The sequence below is a fragment of the Hemicordylus capensis genome, chromosome 17, assembly GCF_027244095.1.
Source record: "Hemicordylus capensis ecotype Gifberg chromosome 17, rHemCap1.1.pri, whole genome shotgun sequence".
Lineage (NCBI taxonomy): Eukaryota > Metazoa > Chordata > Lepidosauria > Squamata > Cordylidae > Hemicordylus > Hemicordylus capensis.
Window position 1 is genome coordinate 3,696,188 of NC_069673.1, and position 16,872 is coordinate 3,713,059.

A 16,872-nucleotide genomic window follows, 5' to 3' on the forward strand; every position below is an offset into this window, starting at 1 on the left:
AGTATATGGCAGCTTCCTATGTTCCTATGTTACCTCATGTGAAGCCCTCATGGTGCTTTGCACTAATCGTGTGAAGTGCCTCATTGTGTGGAAGCAAGGGAAGAGGAAAACCTGGTTAAAGGGATCGTGGGGAAGCAAGGTGGGAGGAAAAGCTACTCAGTTTTCCTCCTCCCTTGCTTCCACACAACTGAAAACTGGGAGCACTCTCAGCACCCAAACCCAGTTAGAACACAGTTCTTGATTGTGTGAACGACATCACTATCTTTCTGGATTAGGCCAAACTTTTCAGGTTAGTGTTCTCTTCCTGTCTAAGAACACGTGGCAGGAGAGACTGTGGTGGGGAGACCAGGCCATGTGAAATCTGCAGGGGAGGCAACCCCCTCACCCCCACTGGTTTCACATGATCTTTCCCAGTCCAGTTCCTGGCCAGGAAGGAAGTTCAGGAATTGTCCTGGCTCCTGGGAGGCTGGAGGAGTTTCCTACCACCCTGGCTGTATTGGTGGTGGATGGGAGAACAAAAGGGGGAAGAGGAAATATTTCAGGAGGAGTGTGTGTTACCCCTTGCTACGCTTTGGAGTCATCCCTGGGAAGCTCCAAATGCCATCTTAGTTCCACTCCACACCTAGGCTTGTGGAGTGGCTTCCACACTCCTTCCCAGCATGATCTTATCCTCTGGCTATACACAGAGCAGGCTCCTCGCACAATTTCCACAGTGCCACCTGCTGGCCAGCTTTTTCATTCTGCAAAGAGCCCAACCACTACTTTTGTGGCGACTGGGGGAAGGGGCAGGTTCTTCTTGGAACACGAGAGCTGGCCAGCAGGTGGCGCTGCAAAAGTTGTGTGCAGCCCCTGCACAACCGGCCAGATGATACGATTATGCCAGGAAGGAGTGTGGAAGCCTGGAATACACGAGGGTGTGGGTTAAGGTGGTATTTGGAGCTTGTGTGGAAGCTTCGTAGATCCCACATTTTATCATCATCTAGAATTGCCCGGTTTCACAGTCTTCAAGTGGAAATCATGCCACTATCACAGCCAATCATGCATGGTAGCCTTAAATGATTTATGTATGTATGTATGTATGTATGTATGCATTTATTTATTTTATTACATTTCTATACCACTCAAAACTTGCATCTCTGATAAAGGTTTCCAAACAGCTAAAAGGGAAATGTTAGTTCTTCAGGGACATATACATCTTAATAATTAAGGTGGGAATAAGTAATTATTAATGATTAAAAATTAATAATTTTAATAATTAATTTAAAAATCTAATTAAATATTCTTTTAATAGTTTTAACACTGTTTTAAAATATTGTTTTGAAATTTTTAAATTGTTGTAATGTTTTAACTTCTGTTATTTTGTTTTAACTAATGTTTTAACATTTCTGTTGTCATTTAGTTTGTTTTAAGTAATGTTTTAACTTTTTCTGTTGTTTGTTTTGCTTTGTTATAAACTGCCCAGAGACTTAAGTTTTGGGCAGTAAAAAAATGTGTTATAATTAAAAATAATAATAATATTTACGTAACACATGTCCTGATCTTACTCATCATTACAACAACCCTGTGAGGAATCACAGTTTCTATACTGCAGAGCTTTGGGGGTGGGAATAAGGCTAAGAAAATAAGCCTTGCCAGAGGCCAATTACTGAGTTCATGTCCAAAGGAAGAAAATTGACCATGAGGATCTCCTGGTATACAGCCCAGTCTTCTAACTGCTACATGACACCACTTCCGACGCAGAAGTGGGCTTCCGAAACTCTCCCCATCTCCGAATCTCACCATACTCACACATGTAGTCTCCCAACCAAATGCAAACCAGAGCAGACCCTGCTTAGCAAAGGGAACAATTCATGCTTGCTTCCACAAGACCAACTCTCCTGGTCTTGTGGGTAGCAATCACAATCACATCATCTGGACATTCATGATGCACAGAGGCATTCTTCTTTGCACCACGCTGATACCTGTTTTAATTTGCAAAATGCTGGAAACGTGCTATTAAGAAACCTAGGCATATGGAGATACTAGAGTCTGGGGGTGTGCACTTTTTTTAAAAAAAAATATCCTATGCAGTCTTTTCATTTCATTAGGCAGCAATATCTCCACAGGACATACCTATCAAACAGAACATCATTCCTTTTAAGCTGCTACTGAGTGACTAGGATCTTGATATAATGCAGCTGAGTAAGGAAAATAAGTGGAGGCTGCCCTCTACAGGAGAAAGGGGGAAGCATATCAAGAGGCTCTTGTCAACAGAGGGGGGTCAAACTGGGCTGCAATTTATTCCCACATGAAAATAAATTTCAATGGGAGATTTTAGGCATGGGTTTTTCACGAACTGTCAGCAGGTGGCCAGCAGGTGGCTCCATAGAGCTTACAACATGCGTTCAAATGTCATGTAGACACACCATCAAAACTCCCATTTGAATTTGTGTCCCACGGTGGAATAAATTGCTGTCTAGGTAGACCCAGAGCAATGCCACCGAGGGCATGAGAACTGCGCTTTGCTGGCTCAGATCCAAGACCCATCTCTAGGGAAGCGTTTGGTTTCCATTCGCATCCACACAGACACACCTGGGAAGCTCAGAAACAGGTTATGCTAGCATTCCCCTTTGCATTCAGAGGGTCCCAGGTTCGTTCCCTGGCATCTCTGGGGATTTCCTGGTTAGGAGAGATCCCCTGTCTACAACTTGATATAAGGCAGCTTCCTACGTTTCTTTTTTGTTTGTAGCTAGGGGCCATCACTGCACCCTGGGGCAATGAGTTCCAGAAGTTAATTACAAGGAAGCAGCTTTAGGCTAGGCATTAGGACAAATTTTCTGCCTGTTGGGCTGTCCGACCATGGAATAGTCTGCCTCATGCAGACTGTGGGATCTCTTTCACTAGGGGTTTTCAAACAGAGGCCAGATGGCCCTTTGTTAGGGGTGTGGGAGTAGATTTCTGCAGTGAACAGCGGGTTGGTCTAGACAACCTCTAAGGTCCCTTCCAGCGCTAACATGCTACGATTCTATGAATTATGATGTCAAAAGTGGATATCCCACTTCTCTTCATCTGAAACGAAGCCAGCTCACAACAAATAATTAAAATCACAACCCAAAGACAAAAACAAATTCTCAAAAAAAAAAACACCCCACAAAAACCCATAAAACACGCCAGATCAGACAGCACATGGGGAGAGATTAGGAAGAAAGCAGGACTCCTAGCCAGAACAGGAATGTCTTAACTAGACACCCAAACGTCACAAGGGAGGGAGCTAACTGAATTTCCCGGGGAAGATAATTCCACTGGCTAGGGAGAGCCATCAGGAAGGTCCGATCTCACACGGCCACACACCAAGCCTCTGATGGAAAAGGACTGCTTTTAAAATGTTCACAAGCTGGGCAGTATTGCTCGTGGGTCCCCCAAGCAATTATGCACTCCACGAAGCAGTATTTTGCTTCGTTTGTCCTGACACATCTTGACTCATGGGAGGAGAGCGGGTCTTGTGGTCGCAAGCATGAATGGCCCCCTTTGCTAAGCAGGGTCTGCCCTGGTTTGCATTTGTATGGGATAGTACGTGTGTGAGCACGGGAAGATATTCCCCTTCGGGGATGAGACTGCTCTGGGAAAAGCACCTGCCTGCTTGCATGCAGAAGGTTCTAAGTTCCCTCCCTGGCAGCATCTCCAGGTAGGGCTGGGAGAAACTCCTGCCTGCAACCTGGGAGAAGCCGCTGCCAGTCTGTGAAGACAATGCTGAGCCAGATAGACCAATGGTCTAACTCAGTATATGGCAGCTTCCTATGTTCCTATAACATCAGTATGGGCTCTGATGCCTGCACTAAGCCATTGCAAGGGAGGTCTTGATACAGTACAGCTTTGGCCCTCCTGCAGATGTTGGGCTACAACTCCCATAAACCCCGATCTTTTCGGTGGTGGCACTCTGTCTATGGAATAGCCGCCCCAATGAAGCTGTGCTGGCATCGTCACTTTGTTCTTTAAGGCACCACATTAAGAACTTTCTGCTCACCATGTTTTAAAATGGTTTGCATGGTATTTTCGATCGTCATTAGTTCGTTTTGTGTTCTGTAATTTAATTGGGTGCTTTTAGAGTTGGATTGTTGTGAGCTGCCCTGAGAATACTTTGTGGAGCAGCTAACAAAGCTTGCTTATTAATTTATTATTATTATTATTATTATTATTAATAGTATCCACTGTGGCTAGGAATGATGGGAGTTGTAGTTCAACTGGAGAGCAGAAGCTGGGCAGCCCTACCTTAAAATGCCCCCCCGGTGTGAACCGCTGGCTCTGAAGTGGGGTCTGAAAAGCAGGTGGCTGGTAATTGCATCCCAATCCCGCTTCAGCCCTGAAACCCACTGGGTGATTCTGGGCCAGTCACGCATCTCTCAGCCTAACACAGGAACATAGGAAGCTGCCATATACTGAGTCAGACCATTGGTCTATCTAGCTCAGTATTGTCTTCACAGGCTGGCAGCAGTTTCGCCAAGGTTGCAGGTGGGAATCTCTCTCAGCCTGATCTTGGAGATGCTGCCAGGGAGGGAACCTGGAACTTTCTGATGCTCTTCCCAGAGTGGCTCCATCCCCTCAGGAGACAATCTTACAGCGCTGACACTTCTAGTCTCCCATTCAAATGCAACCAGGGTGGACCCTGCATAGCTCAGGGGACATGTCATGTTTGTTATCACAAGAGCAACAACCTCACAGAGTTGTTGTGAGGATAAACACAACAATGCACACCACACTCTGGGCTCCTGGGGGGAAGAGTGGGGTATAAATGTAAAAATAAAAATAAAAATAAAATAAAATAAGATAATTGCTATTCACCCTATGTCACCATGAAAGCCAAAGCAATTCAGGAGTTAATACCTGCAAGGAAAGGGAACCAGAGCCCCTCCGAGACTTTGACTCCGATGGAATTAAGCCCCCGCAATGGAACTGAAAGGAAGGCCAACGCAGGGAATACGCGCACAGAGGAGAACATTGTCTTAATTTATTTTTTTTTAAGTTGATAATCACACACATATGGGTAAAGCCAGCAAAGCGGGGGGAGGGGGGAGCAGAAACACAACCAAGCCACCAGCGCTGCCTGGAACAAAACCATTTATTAGACAATAAATAAAGCAAAAAGAAAAGTATTAGCTGAACCAATAGCAAAAACAACCACCACCACCACCACCAAGCGCAAAAGAGTACTTCTGTCTTTGGTTCTGGCCCCTCACCCTAAGATTTGTCTCCAAGCCCTGAAACTCTTCTGGCCTAATCCTGACCGAAGCAGAGAGATCTCTGGAACCCCGTTCCCTTGCCTTGGAAATATCCCTGTAATTCAGCCCATTCTGAAAATCATTATACCATCGGGTGCTACCCTCTAGTGTTCAGTTGAGCATCTGCAGGCAGTTCCCCATCAACATCCCCAAATCTTAGATCAGTCTTCAAGGTCTCCATTTTCTAGCTCAAGTGTTTCAAAAAATGGGCCCCCAGATACTATTGGACTACATTTGCTGGTTGAATAGCCGTAACAATAAAGATTTGATTTATTGGACTACAACTCCCATTATCCCCTGCCACCACAGCCAAAGTGGCAGGGCATGATGGCAGTTGTAGTCCAATAATATCTGGGGGGGGGCATGTTTTGAGCTCCCCTGCTCTAGTTGACGGACATTCGCTTTTCTGTAGCCTGCAACTATATTTATTTCTCCAAATCCTGGAGAAAATCTCAAAACCCCAAAGATGTACAGTGGACCCTCAACTTACGAACTACTCGACATCCGATGTTTTCGACTTACGAACGACAAAAATGGCCGCACGCTTACGAATTTTTCGAGCTACGAACGGAAACCGTTGGCGGTTTAGATGCGGTTTCCTCGACTTACGAATTTTTAGATGCGGCTTACTCGACTTACGAATTTTTTCAGACCTCCGTGGGTGCGCTTTTCGACTTACGAAATTTTTGACCTACGAACGTGCATTCGGAACAGATTAACTTCGTAAGTCGAGGGACCACTGTACAAGAGAAAACCCTGAAAACCTAGAAGATATATTTATATCTACCTATCAAGTTCCTTTCCTGATATATCTCAGTTGCTAACATTGATCTTTTTCCTCACTTTTCTATTCTTTTTTTTTTTTTTTTAAAGCAGAGCCTTTGCTCCACTTAAAGTTGTTTTTGCCACTCTCAGTTTCTCTGGCTTTACTTGGAAGATTCTTGTGTCAATATGTGTATTGGCCTAAGGTAGTGGGTCCCAACCTGGGCTCTTCCAGATGTTGTTGAACTACAACTCCCATCATCCCCAGCCACAATGGCTTCCAGCCTTGGCCACTGTGGCTGGGCTGATGGGAGCTGTAGTCCAACGAAGTCTGGGGCCCCCAAGTTGAGAAGTTGAACCCCTGTTCTAAGGCAAATAATTATATAATTTGGGGAAGGGAGTTGCCTAGGAGGAAATCCTAATGAAGGCTGTAACAAGTCGTTCTAGTAAGAACTAATCAGCCTACTTTCCTTTTGCTGTCTCTACAACTGGACTAAATTTGGTTCAAATCGAGGTTCACAAGTTGTGCCTCAAATGTTGATGCGTCCACCATCTTGGATCGGGGTGGATGACATCATTACAAACTACACCATTGAGGTGTCCCTGTGTGTCACTCACTACAACTGTACCAAATTTGGTTCAAAGTGGTTAGACAGTCCTCAAGTTAGTGCACTTGTGCCTCCAAAGTTCACACATCCACCATCTTGGATCGGGGTAGGTGACATCATCTCAAACAACACGATTGGGGCATCCCTATGTGTCCATACATGTAGCAAATTTGGTTCAAATCCGCTAGACTGCCCACAGGTTAGTGCACTTGAGCCTCCAAAGTTTACATGCCCGCCATCTTGAACTGGGTTGGATGACATCGTCACAAACTACACCGTTGAGGTGTCCCTATGTGTCCCTACAGCTGTGGAAAATTGGTTTCAAATCGGTGAAGCGGTTGACAAGTAAGCCCACTTGTGCCTAAAAAGTTGAGCTGTACATATCAGGCCGTATAGAAATAAAATAAAATAAAATAAAATAAAATAAAAATAAAATAGTTTGCGCGCCTGTCATCATGAATCGGTGTGGATGACATCATCACAAACTATGCCATTGAGGTGTCCCTGTATGTCACTCACTGCAGCTGTACCCAGTTGGGTTCAAATGGGTTAGGCAGTCCATGAATCAGCCCACTTGTGCCTTAGATGTTCATGTGGCCGCCATTTTGAATTGGAATGGATGACATCATCACACACCACTCCATTACGGCATCCCTATGTGTCCCTTCAGCTGTACCAAATTTGGTTCAAATCGGTTAGGCGGTTCACAAGATAGCCCACTTGCGCCTCAAAGGTTTATGCGTCCGCCATCTTGGATCGGGGTGGATGACATCATCACAGATTATGCTATTGTTGAGGTGTCCCCATGTGTCCCTATAATTGTACCCAATTTAGTTCATATTGGTCCAGGTGTTGCGAAATTGATGGGGTGGAAGAGACACACAGACGGACACACACACATAGAATGCCAGGTGATCTCATAAGCCTACTGGAAAGTAGGCTAAAAAATAAAGCACTGGACACACTAAAAACCTATGAGAAAAGTCTGGATCCCTCTCCAGAAATAATATGCCATATCAGGGTTAGGTCATTGATTCTGAGCAAACCAAAATGTTATGGGTGACCTCTGTGTTCGAGAGATCATGGAAGGCTGGTGGTGGGCACATTGCTGGACTACAACTCCCATCATCCCCAGTTACCCACAAGGCCCTTGTGGCTGGGGGGTGATGGGAGTTGTAGTCCAGTAATATCTGGGGATCCAAGATGGAGACTCCTTGGTTCCAGTGAAAGTAACTTGCAGAAATTGTGGGGAGACTCTGGTGTGATGGTGGGGCACCATCAAGGGGTGGCCCCATCATGGGGCAGAGGAGGACCCCAGTGAACGGCTCAGAGCCCCCAATCTCATCAGCCACCTCCTCCACCATGGCCGCTCCAAGAAAGGAGGTACAGCCATAGAGGCACCTGCACAGAGCAAGGGGGAGAATTTCTGGCCCCACCAAATTCTGTGCTGCCTGCAACTTCATAGATGCTGTATTACTGTATTATGATATTAGAGACTTCAATCAAACAATCAAACCATCTCTTTATTACAGTCACTGACTGTATGAATGCAAAAGTGATGCATATAAACAGAAGCTCACAAAATAAACAATATATATATATATAATCTATAGCAGAAGTGAATCAACACCACAAACAGAGAACTAGATTAAATCACATGATATTAAACTCCTACATAGGAAGCTGCCATATACTGAGTCAGACCCTTGGTCCATCTAGCTCAGGATTGTCTTCACAGACTGGCAGCGGCTTCTCCAAGGTTTCAGGCAGGAGTCTCTCTCAGCCCTATCTTGGAGACGCTGCCAGGGAGGGAACTTCTGCATGCAAGCCTGAAGGTGCTCTTCCCAGAGCGGCCCATTCCCCTAAGAGGAAGATCTTACAGTGGTCACATTATATATTTATTATTTATTTAGAATATTTATACCCCGCCCCTCCAGTGCACTACTGCTCGGGGCAGCTCACAACAATACAATAAAAGTAATAAAATTAACTAAATTAAACCCAAAAAATGTCAGATTAAAAACCACAATCATTATTAGGTTCAAATTCAAATTGAAAATTATAGAAAGCTAAAGATTGGTCTCCCTTTCAAATGCAAACCAGGGTGGACCCTGCTTAGCAAAGGGGACAAGTCATGCTTGCTACCACAAGACCAGTGCTTCTCTGGGCTCTCCTAATGATGAAATTCTCATGTGTAGACATGTGTAACTATGGGTAACTATTCTTTGAAACACTGGCGGGACGGTTATGATAGAGTTTAATTATCAATTATAGGCCTGTGGGCCTAGATCCTGGACCTTTTAAGCACCTACCAACATCCCTGAATAATAACAGTAAACTTTATTTGTTAGCTGCCCCATAACAAATTGTTCCCTGGGCGCCTCACAACACAACATTAAAACAACCAAGAAAAACACATAAAATGCATCAAATCACAACACACACGCCCACAAAAAATACAAAATACAGTACAAAACCATTTTAAAACTTATATATATATATATATATATATATATAAGCACCTGAGTGTTATAATTATTAGTGGTAGTAGTAATTGTTAATTATTATTAATTATTATTAATTAGTTGGTGAGGCTCATCGTTGACTGGGCAAAATTGTTTTGCATTATAAAAAGTTATGACATATTTTTATGCTTCCACTCGGCATATTCTGGTGTAAAAGGTAATGCATTCAGCTCCTTTAAATAGCTAGATCGTTTTACGCAAAATTTGGCTTATGTAGGTAATCGGGAAGTGTGGCTTTATTTTATTTTATTTATTATTAATATTTACATTTTATATCCCGCTCTTCCTCCAAGGAGCCCAGAGCGGTGTACTACATACATAATTAGGTTTCTCCTCACAACAACCCTGTGAAGTAGGTTAGGCTGAGAGAAAAGTGACTGGCTCAGAGTCACCCAGCAAGTATCGTGGCTGATTGGGGATTTGAACTCAGGTCTCCCTGGTCCTAGTCCAGCACTCTAACCACAACACCACACTGGCTCTCACATTTTGCACCAACAAAGCCACAAACCAACAAGCATACCTTCCAAAATATATATTAGATACCATTTTTATAAACGCAAGATACATTTTTAGGGATGGGCTTGCAAAAGGGACGAAAAAGAGCCATTTGAAATGCGTAGGATGTCAACTCCAAACACTATTCACAGAGGCACTCTGAACCCCAGGCCTTGGGGTCCCGGTCTGTGGCCTACAAGGTCCGGTGGGGTCTCCAAATGACCGGGGGGGAGCCTTCTGTAGCCACCCCACACTCGCCCCGCCCTACCACGCCAAACCTCCGTGCCCCCCCCATTTCAGCCACCATGTGCGCCATTTTTAAAAGAACGCTTTCCTGGCGCACCCAGCCGCGCATGCCGCTCATTCCAGCGGCGAGATTCTGCATGCAAGACTGGAGAGGTCCTCCGGGCGTGGGACCCGCTCGTCCGAACACAGCCCCAAGAGACGCTTCCAACCCGGCGCGCAGGGCACCAGAGCGGACCGACCCCCGAGCGACTCACCTTGGCAATGAGATGGTTCTGGAGCATCGTCTCCCGGACCACGCCCACCCGCTCGTTCTCGCCGCCTCGGGAGAGCTCCCCCAGGGTCATCGGCCTCCGGGGCGGGGGGCAGATCTGGCTGACGCTGCGCCTCCGCGGCAAGCGGTCTTTCTTGAGAGCCTTCAGCGCCCCGGCGGCGGGCTTCCGCGCCACAGGGTCCGGCTTCGGCGCAAGAGCGGCCATGGCTGCCATGACGGCAGCTGGGGGACCCCAAGACGCTCTCGCCAGAGACCAGCTGCCTCAGCTCTGCAAGAGGGCAATGGCCCTGCTCTTAAGCCCCCGAGGGCTGCGCCACCCAGGGCGAGAGGGGGAGAGCACAGGAGGGCCAAGAGGGGGAGAGGGGGGCTTCCCTGACCTCAAGGCCCAGAGAGCCCCACAGCAAAAGACCCACCCAGGCACACCTGCCAGAGGACCCCGGAGAGGCCGGCACTGCTCCACAGGTGCGGCAGAGCAGGCCTCTGGGAGGGCATCTCCCCCTCCGGGGAATGGAGAGGCCGGTTCTCATGGCAACGCAGAACGCTAACAGTGTTTGCAAAACAACCTCCAGCTGGAGGAAGGGGCAGGCCGGCCGGCCGGGGAGCCTTCGGGGAGGGTTGCTTTCAGGCCCGGAGATGCCGAGGAGGAGGAGGAGGAAAGCTTCATGGCCACATTCTTACTTTAACGAATTAAAGAATCCTGGCCAATGATGATAATTGGCGAAACCCCAACTCACGGGGCTTCCGCACAGTCTTTCAGCTTTTAAAAATGTCATTCATTCTTATTGTTTGCTGTCTTAACGTTGCAATGTGGTTTGTCTATTTCATTCATTATGTCATCAACATCGTAATTGTTTGTTTTATTAATTGTACGGTGCCCTATTTTGTTTTTATTGCTTACGTTTTGTTGATGTTGCGACGTTTATCTATTTCATTAATGTTGTGATGTGTCTGTTTTATCAACGTTATGAAGTGTATCTATTTTTATTAATGTTTATCTATTTTATTTATTTTATTGTTTCTCTTATTAACATCCTAATGCTGCTTACCTATTTTATAAGTTTTTTAGGGTTTATCTATTTTATTGTGGATTTATTCATTCTGTCAACCAGCCCAAGCAGTAGTATGTTGAAGGGGCAGGGTATAAATATTCTAAACAAACAAACAAACAAACATTATTTGCTCTTTTAAAACTGCATTATTGTTACTATTACTGTTAGCCAGCTTGAGAGAGAGAGAGAGAGAGAGAGATATGGGGCATAGCTATAAATTTATAAATTGAGCTGCCCTCCGGTTCCTGAGGCCCCCCCAACTCCCCCCCCCCATTTTCTTATCTCCCTCACTTCGAGGGTCTGCCAGGGAGAGGGTGAACACGGGCCCCCTCTCCCCCAGCTACGCCCCTGGATAGGGGTGTGTGTGTGTGTGTGTGTGTGTGTGTGTGTGTGTGTGTGTGTGTATAAGTAACTTATCCGTCCCTAACCCCATGTGTGGCAGCTCTCGTGAGAGTTCACGAGCGAGCTGCCGGGGGGGTGGGGTACATAGGAACCTAGGCAACTGCCATCTACTGAGTCAGACCATTGATCTATCTAGCTCAGGATTGTCTACCCAGACTGGCAGCGGCTTCTCCCAGGTTGCAGGCAGGAGTCTCTCCCAGCCCTGTCTCAGAGATGCTGCCAGGGAGGGAACTTGGAACCTAGATGCTCTTCCCAGAGCAGCTTCATCCCCTGAGGGGAATACCTTGCAGTGCTCACACATCAAGTCTCCCATCCATATGCAACCAGGGCAGACCCTGCTTAGCTATGGGGACAAGTCATGCCTGCTACCACAAGACCAGCTCAAGACACAAGACCACAAGAACAAGACCAGCACAAGACCAGGCAGAAATGGATGATGGGCAAGAGAGTGGCGCCAGGGTGTATTGGACTAAAGCGGCGGCAGCAGCTGGTGGGGAAAGAAAATGGCAGGGTGGGGGGCCCTGCTTAGCAACGGGGACCATTCATGCTTGCTACCACAAGAGGTTCCAAGTTCCGTAACCCAGGCGCTGGGTAAGACTCCTGCCTAAAACCCGAGACAGCGGCTGACAATTCTAAGCTAGATGGACCAAGGGTCTGACTCAGTTGAAGGTGACTTCATAGCGTCATCCTCATCGAACCAGTTAGTGACTCCAGACGGGGACTCGGGATCCTTTCTGCGGCATGTGGCTGTTGTTATACATCTGCTGCCCAGGATCCAGCTTCCTTTGGAGGAATTTGAGACCAATAAAAGGAGGTACCTTTTCACACGACACACAATTAATCTATGGAACTCTCTGCCAAGGGATGTGTCAATGGCCACCAGCTCAGAAGGCCTTAAGCAGGGCAAATTCATGGAGGACAAGTCTATCAATGAGAACAGCCCAGCTGGATCAGGCCCAAGGCCCATCTAGCCCAGCATTCTGTTTCCCACAGTGGCCCACCAGATACCTTCAAGAAGCCCACAGGCAGGGGTGAGGGCATGCCAGCATGGTTAGTGGTTGGAGTGCCGGGGAGACCCGAGTTCAAATCCCCATTCAGCCATGAGACCTGCTGGGTGACTCTGGGCCAGTCTCTTCTCTCTCAGCCTAACCTACTCCACAGGGTTGTTGTGAGGAGAGACCTAAGTATGTAGTACACTACTCTGGGCTCCTTGAAGGAAGAGCGGAATATAAATGTAGTAATAATAATAATAATAATAATAATAATAATGCCCCCTCTCCTGCTGTTGCTCCCCTGGAACTGGTATTGAGAGGCATCATGCCTCTGAGGCTGGAGGTGGACTATAACCCTCAAAATAGCAGTCATTGAAGGACATGTCCTCCATGAATTTATCCCAGCCCTTCTTAAAGCCATCCAGGCTGGTGGCTATCACCAAATCTTGTGGCAGAGAGTCCCATAGGTTGATTATGCATTTTGTGAAACAATACTTCCTTTTGTCGGTCCTAAATTTCTTGGCAATCAATTCCATGGGATGACCCCTGGTTCTAGTGTTATGCAAGAGGGAGAAAAGATTTTCTCCACACTATGTATGATTTTATAGACCTCTATCATGTGTCCCCTCAGTCGTCCTTTTTCGAAACTAAAAAGCCCCTGCAGTGTTTCCGGTAACAGGGATTCCCCGATGTTGTTGACTACAATTCCCAGCATCCTCAGCTGCAGTAGCCTTTGGTTGGGGATTATGGGAGTTGTAGTCCACATCTGGGAATACCTGTTGGAGGGAACACTAAACCTCAGATGCTGTAGCCTAGCCTCAAAAGGAAGGTGCTCCAGGCCCAATCATCTTGGTCGCCCTCTTCTGCACCTTTTCCAGTTCTAAAATGTCCTTCTTAAGATACAATGACCAGAACTGTACGCAGTACTCCAGATGTGGCCGCACCATCGATTTATATGAGGTCATCATAATATCAGCATTTTATTCTCAATCCCCTTCCTAATGATCCCTAGCATGGAATTGGCCTTTTTCACAGCTGCCGCACACTGAGTCGACACTTTCAACGAGCTGTCCACCACGACCCCAAGATCCCTCTCCTGGTCAGTCACCAACAGCTCAGATCCCATCAGCATATACTTGAAGTTGGGGTTTTTCGTCCCAATGTGCATCACCTTACACTTGCTAACACTGAACTGCATTTGCCATTTTGTCACCCACTTACCCAGATTGGAGAGATCCTTTTGGAGCTGCTCACAATACGTTTTGGATTTTACTATCTGAAAGAGTTTGGTATCATCTGCAAATTGGGCCACCTCGCTGCTTATCCCCACTTCTAGAAAATTTATGAATAAATTTAAAAGCACCGGTCCCAGTACAGATCCCTGCGGGACCCCACTTCTTTCTTCCCTCCATTGTGAAAACGCTCCATTGATTCCTACCCTCTGTTTCCTGTCCTTCAACCAGTTACCAATCCACACATGAGCCTGTCTCCTTATCCCATGACTGCTAAGTTTTCTCAAGATCCTTTGGTGGGGAACTTTGTCAAAAACATTTTGAAAGTCCAAGTATACTATGTCAACTGGATTACCTTGATCCACACATCTGTTGTCACCCTCAAAGAACTCCAAAAGGCTGGCGAGGCAAGGTATACCTTTGCAGAAGCCATGCTGGTTCTCCTTCAGCAGGCCCTGTTTTGGCCTCTGCGTACCTGTAGCCTGCTTGGTCAAGGTGGGGGAGTGTGTTTGGGGCCACCCTGGCAGCCGCCCCAACCAGGTAAGGATCTCACCATCCCCACTCGGCTGCCCCTTACTGTCCTGAACCACTTCAGCCAAACTGGGCCCAGTTCGGTTCAATCACAGACTGAACCGCCCATGGTTCGGTCCACAATCGAACCTCCAAACCGGCCCCGGTTTGGGACGAACCGGTTTGGGACGAACCGGTTATGCACACCTCTAACAGAGCTGTATTTGCCAGCTGTCTAAGAACAGGGCTGAGAAGCTAGCAAACATAGCTTCACTTTCACGATAACAGCGGTTCTTAGTTGGGGCTTCCCAGGTGAGGCTGGAGATGGTGGGAGTTGTAGGCCAAGAACACCTGGGGGCCGAAGTGTGGCCCTCCAGAGCTCTGCCCAAGTGGCAACGAAATCTTAGCTCATCCCTGGGAACACCTGCATGCCCCAAACCACATGTGTGCATGTATGCATGTACATCCCCCCCAAACCACCCTATCTTTGGTTCTAAAATTAAAGCCACTGTCAGCATTCTATTCATCAGCAAGACTGCAAAAAAGCAATGCTTTCCAACCCGTTTAAAAGAAATATATTATGCACACAGCAGGACAATTACAACCAAACGCCACCACTTTGAACCTACCGTCTTCCCCAAACCCTCCTCTGCATGCCTGGCCACAAAGCCAGCATCTTTTTAAAAATGGAGGGGGCCTCCCTTCCCAGGGCTGGATCACGTCCGTGAGGCTGGCTATTCAACCCATCACCGGTTTGCGGAATCACGCTCAACTGAAGGATGCCGGGTCCAAACACAACGGCGTGCGCATCCGCGGCGAGATGTGGCAAGTCATTCCGGGAAGAGGGGCTGTCTGCACATGGCCGCAGAGGGTGTGGAAACGGAACTTGTGTGCCTGTGGAGGATTCCTTCGGCGTGGGCCTGCAGGGTCCCATGCAGTTGTCGGCACATGGCAGGCAGAGGAGATCTGCTTCCTTGGGGGCGTGGCAAGGGTCCTGGCAACCAGCCGCCAAGCGTGCTGGCCACGCCCCTTCCCCCATGCCAACACATCAAGGCAGGGGCGTGGCCAGTGCGGGGGACAGATTGGTGGCCCTAACCATTTGGTGGAGCGCTTCTGTGCACTGGCCACATACCCAGCCTCAGGAAGCAAGGGGGGGCGGGGGGAGGAGACGAGGGCATCTTGGTGACCCCCCATCCCCGGCTCCGTGTGGTCCCTCTCCCCGCCACCGCAGATCTGTTGTTCTTTGGGTGTGATTCAAACAATGAGACCGTCCCGTGAAATGAATGAAACTTAAGGTGGCCACGGCTTATTGATTCCAAAGTGTTGAGCCGTGACCGACAGAGCCCGGATCCTGTCCAATGCCTGCGTGTTGCACGGGAGGGGACTGCTGAATCAGGCCTATTGGCAGTAAGTCCTGTGAAACTGTTCCGGGCACAATATTTGACCGTCTGTCAATGACTATCAAATGTTGGGTGGGCTTCTCCCCCCCCACCGCCGCTCCAGGGTGCCAGAAAATCCCTTCAAGATGAAGGTGCACAACAGTGTTTCCTGTAACAGGGCGGGGGTAGATGTTGCTGACTACAACTCCCATAGTCCACTGCCGCAATGGCCAAAGGCAACTTCGGCCCATCCCACTGGCAGGGAATACTGGTGCCCCAGTTTTTGCACAGGCGTGGGGCTTACCAGTAACAAAGATGGTGGTGTCCCTCCTCCGAGGGTCACCATACTGCATTATGTGCAGTCTCCATCTTTGTTGAGGGATTTTCTGCACTGGTAGAAATTCTGGGGCATTAGCACTGACGGACTGCCGTCGCTCCTCCTTCAAATATTTAAATTGGCCTTTCATTACGAAACTCCATAATAATCTCTTTGGTGCATATATATATATATAAAATCTGACTCTTCTTTCTTCTCGCTCACAGACTTGATATCGGCAGTCTCTTAGGAACTCACAGAGTTCGGCTAGATCTCGGTGTTACACTCGTCGGATTCTGATGACAACTCCTCCTCGCTGAGCTGAAAGATGTCGCTGAACTGGAAAACCCGCTTCTTAGTACTGTCTTGTGTTTGACTGGACTCCAGCAGAGATTCTGTGGCCTCCTTCTTTTTCATTTGTAATTCTTTTAGCTTCGGAAGCGTCACTTCATAAAGGTAGTCAATAATTTCTTTAAAAGGAAAAAATAATAATAAGTGGGGGGGGGGGAGATTCCTTGCAGTGAGTTTGGGTGTTGGAGGGAAGCAAGCCAGGCAATTAGCTTCAAATATCTGAAGGGTATTTCACAAGGAAGAAGGAACAGACTTGTTCGCTGTTCCTCCTGTAGGCTCAAATAGACTGAAATGATAGTGGAGCAGATTTCAGCCAGACAGGAGGACGAAATGCCTAACTGCAAGGACTGTTGGACAGCGGAACCGTCTGCCTCATGAAGTTCTGGGTACTCCTTCGCTAGAGGTTTTCAAACAGAGGCTGGACTGCCATCTGTCCGGGATTACTACTACTGGTCAGTCTTAAAGAGACACCACCCCAG

The 16,872-nt window shown here is 47.4% G+C and overlaps 2 protein-coding genes across 7 annotated transcripts in view; both read right to left on the reverse strand.

The window, feature by feature from the left end:
- Positions 1–11,462, reverse strand: part of CFAP77 (cilia and flagella associated protein 77) — a 131,033-nt gene extending 119,571 nt beyond the window's left edge. For both annotated transcript variants that reach the window (XM_053281613.1, XM_053281612.1), the window contains exon 1: positions 10,146–11,462. In XM_053281613.1, coding sequence (XP_053137588.1) covers positions 10,146–10,376 — 231 coding nt within the window. In that variant the 5' untranslated portion in view covers positions 10,377–11,462. The remainder of the gene's footprint in view (positions 1–10,145) is intronic.
- A 3,444-nt stretch (positions 11,463–14,906) lies between these two features.
- Positions 14,907–16,872, reverse strand: part of TTF1 (transcription termination factor 1) — a 75,405-nt gene continuing 73,439 nt past the window's right edge. For all 5 annotated transcript variants that reach the window (XM_053281971.1, XM_053281970.1, XM_053281972.1 and 2 more), the window contains one exon: positions 14,907–16,512. In XM_053281971.1, the coding sequence (XP_053137946.1) occupies positions 16,310–16,512 (203 nt within the window). In that variant the 3' untranslated portion in view covers positions 14,907–16,309. The remainder of the gene's footprint in view (positions 16,513–16,872) is intronic.